Raw genomic sequence first — 2,551 nt, forward strand, 5'->3', positions numbered from 1 at the left:
ACTGGGCTGCCAGAGAGACAGTTTTTATAGGTATTCTCAGTTGACAAATGGAAAGGAAATGGCCAGTAATGGGGAGTGATGGGGGTCTGGGAAGATCCACAGGAAGAAAGAAAACTGGATTTATTCCAAGATTTCACACGTTCTCCAGGGAATTCACCACTGCTATTCTATAAGTAATCCAGCCTACCAATGCTGTTAGAGTAAACCAAATGGATGTTGCCATCCTATTTACCAAATGATGCCTGAGAACTTTCCTAAAAGTAGCTATGTGCATTTGTGATTCCAGGCAGACTTTTCTGAAAGGTAACGTGTAAGCACAGGAACATCAGAACCGTAGTGTCAGTAAGAACTCGCTGAAATAGAAATTAAAAAAAAGACATTGTCCTTTTGCAACTAAAAAAAGTCATGAAAGATTTTTTTAGCCTTTTTCTGGGTTCCATAGCTCTCAAGGACAAATAGAGTTAAGTATCTGTCTCCATGAACAGGGAGAGTTGCTTGATGACCTTAGCATTCTCTGATATGGGAGTGGGTTGACAAACACAATTCTACACACAAAGAAATGTTACACACACATTTACACATGAACACATCACATATATCCACAAGAAAACACCAGGTATAGATGTTTAAATATAAGGCATTATACACATGCTATTTTGATTTAAAGACTAGACCAGCCTCATTAGTGTGTACAAATATCATGCTTGATCTCTCAGTGTTAGAACCCAGTGGATATGAATGTTACTGCTTTACCTGTCTGAGTCCCTCACAGGTCAGAGAACACTTAAGCAGAGACCTCGCTGGTAAAGGATGCAACCACAAGGTGGCAGTAGACCTCAGCTGCTGGGGAGTATGCAAAGAATTCTCTTCCTTGTATGCTGACTGTGCAGGCTCAGGGCAGAAACACAGCCTTTGTCTCAGTGCTGAGTAGACGACTCTAGAGGTACCATTGTTACTGAGAAAGAGCAACACCCTGGAAGCTGCAGCAGACCTGCTGGTCATCAAGATCTACACTGGATCTTAACTTAATTGGAAGAACAATGAAGACTTATGTTCCCACTTTATTTGTGTTTCTATGGCTGCAGCTGGATGGTGAGTTAAGATTTTGGGATCACAGAATATTCAGTGGGCATTTGAGGCATGCAGGAGGAACTCTATTTGACTCATGTTTTCTCTAGTGACTCTAGAAAAAGAGAATCCTGGAAAGTGATGATCTGATGAACTTTCCCTTTCTTTCCATCTCTCTGCATAGGGCTGAGCCAAGGAGAGCAGGTGGAGCAGCTTCCTTCCAACCTGAGAGTCCAGGAGGGAGACAGTGCTATCATCAACTGCACTTACACAGACAGTACCTTGTCCTACTTCCTTTGGTATAAGCAAGGACCTGGAGAGCATCCTAAGCTCATTATTGACATTCGATCAACCATGGAAAGAAAGCAGGACCAAAGACTGATAGTTTTACAGGATAAGAAAGCCAAACACTTCTCCCTGCACATCACAGACACCCAGCCTGGGGACTCTGCCATGTACTTCTGTGCTGCAAGTGCACACTGCTCCCCAGACACCTGCAGCCTGTCCTCAAACCTGCCACAGGGCCTGGAGCCCCATCCACATCCTGTGTCACAGGCCTTCCAGAGAAGCATTTGTCAGTTGCTAGTTGTCAAGTGCCAACTATAGTGTAGATATTAAAAACACAAAATAAGGAAGCTAGCTGCAAGTCACTTAAAGCAGTTGAGAGTTTTCTCCTTTCTTTTTAAAAATGTATTTAAAATTAAAATACAATTTCATCATTCTCCTTTCTCTGTCCTCCCTCCAGGACCTTCTATATCCCTTTCCTCAGTCCCTCTCAAATTCATAGTCTATTTTTCTTTAACTATTATTATTACATACATGTATAAATTTAATCAACTGTGTCTGATTAGTGTTGCCTGTATTTATATAATTGGGCTGACCTCTTGGTATTTGATAGCCAATTAGGGGGATTATCCTCAGAAATGAATAATTCTCCCTCTCTCCCTTAATTGTCTTTAGTTCTTTGTCCAGAGAGTGGCCATCATGAACAATAAGATAGGAGATGGATATCAAAGGATACAAATAGGAAAGAATAAATCAAATTATTATCAGGTGATGTTATATTACATGTAAGAGATCCCCAAAACTCTACCAGAAATCTTCTTCAAATTATCAGTGAGTTTACCTGCATGGTAGGATAACAAATCTACTTACAACCATTAGGAGCCTCTCTATACAGCACCAACAAAAATGCTGAGAAAGATCATCCACACATGCCCACTCACGATAGCTTCAAACACTAAAACATCTAAGAATAAGCCTAGTCAAGGAAGTTAAACACTTCCACAAGAGAAAATTCAAATCTCTGAAGCAACAGTTTAGAAAGACACTAGAAAAGGAAAATCCTCTCATGCTAATGAATTAATAGAATTAATATTGTGAAAATGACCAGTCTCCTAAGAGTGATCTAAAGATTCAGTTCAATCCCAATGAAAACCCCATAACAGCCTTCACAGAAATAGGAAAAAAAAATCTAAAGATT

General features: G+C 40.2%; 1 gene segment (V, D, J or C); it reads left to right on the top strand.

Annotated features, from left to right (window-relative positions):
• The first annotated feature begins 1,040 nt into the window (after positions 1-1,040).
• LOC118239703 lies at positions 1,041-1,674 on the top strand. The segment is given in 2 exon segments: positions 1,041-1,092; positions 1,253-1,674. Coding segments are annotated over 2 exon segments (474 nt in total).
• The last annotated feature ends 877 nt before the right edge of the window (positions 1,675-2,551 follow it).

This window comes from Cricetulus griseus (assembly GCF_003668045.3).
Source record: "Cricetulus griseus strain 17A/GY chromosome 1 unlocalized genomic scaffold, alternate assembly CriGri-PICRH-1.0 chr1_1, whole genome shotgun sequence".
Lineage (NCBI taxonomy): Eukaryota > Metazoa > Chordata > Mammalia > Rodentia > Cricetidae > Cricetulus > Cricetulus griseus.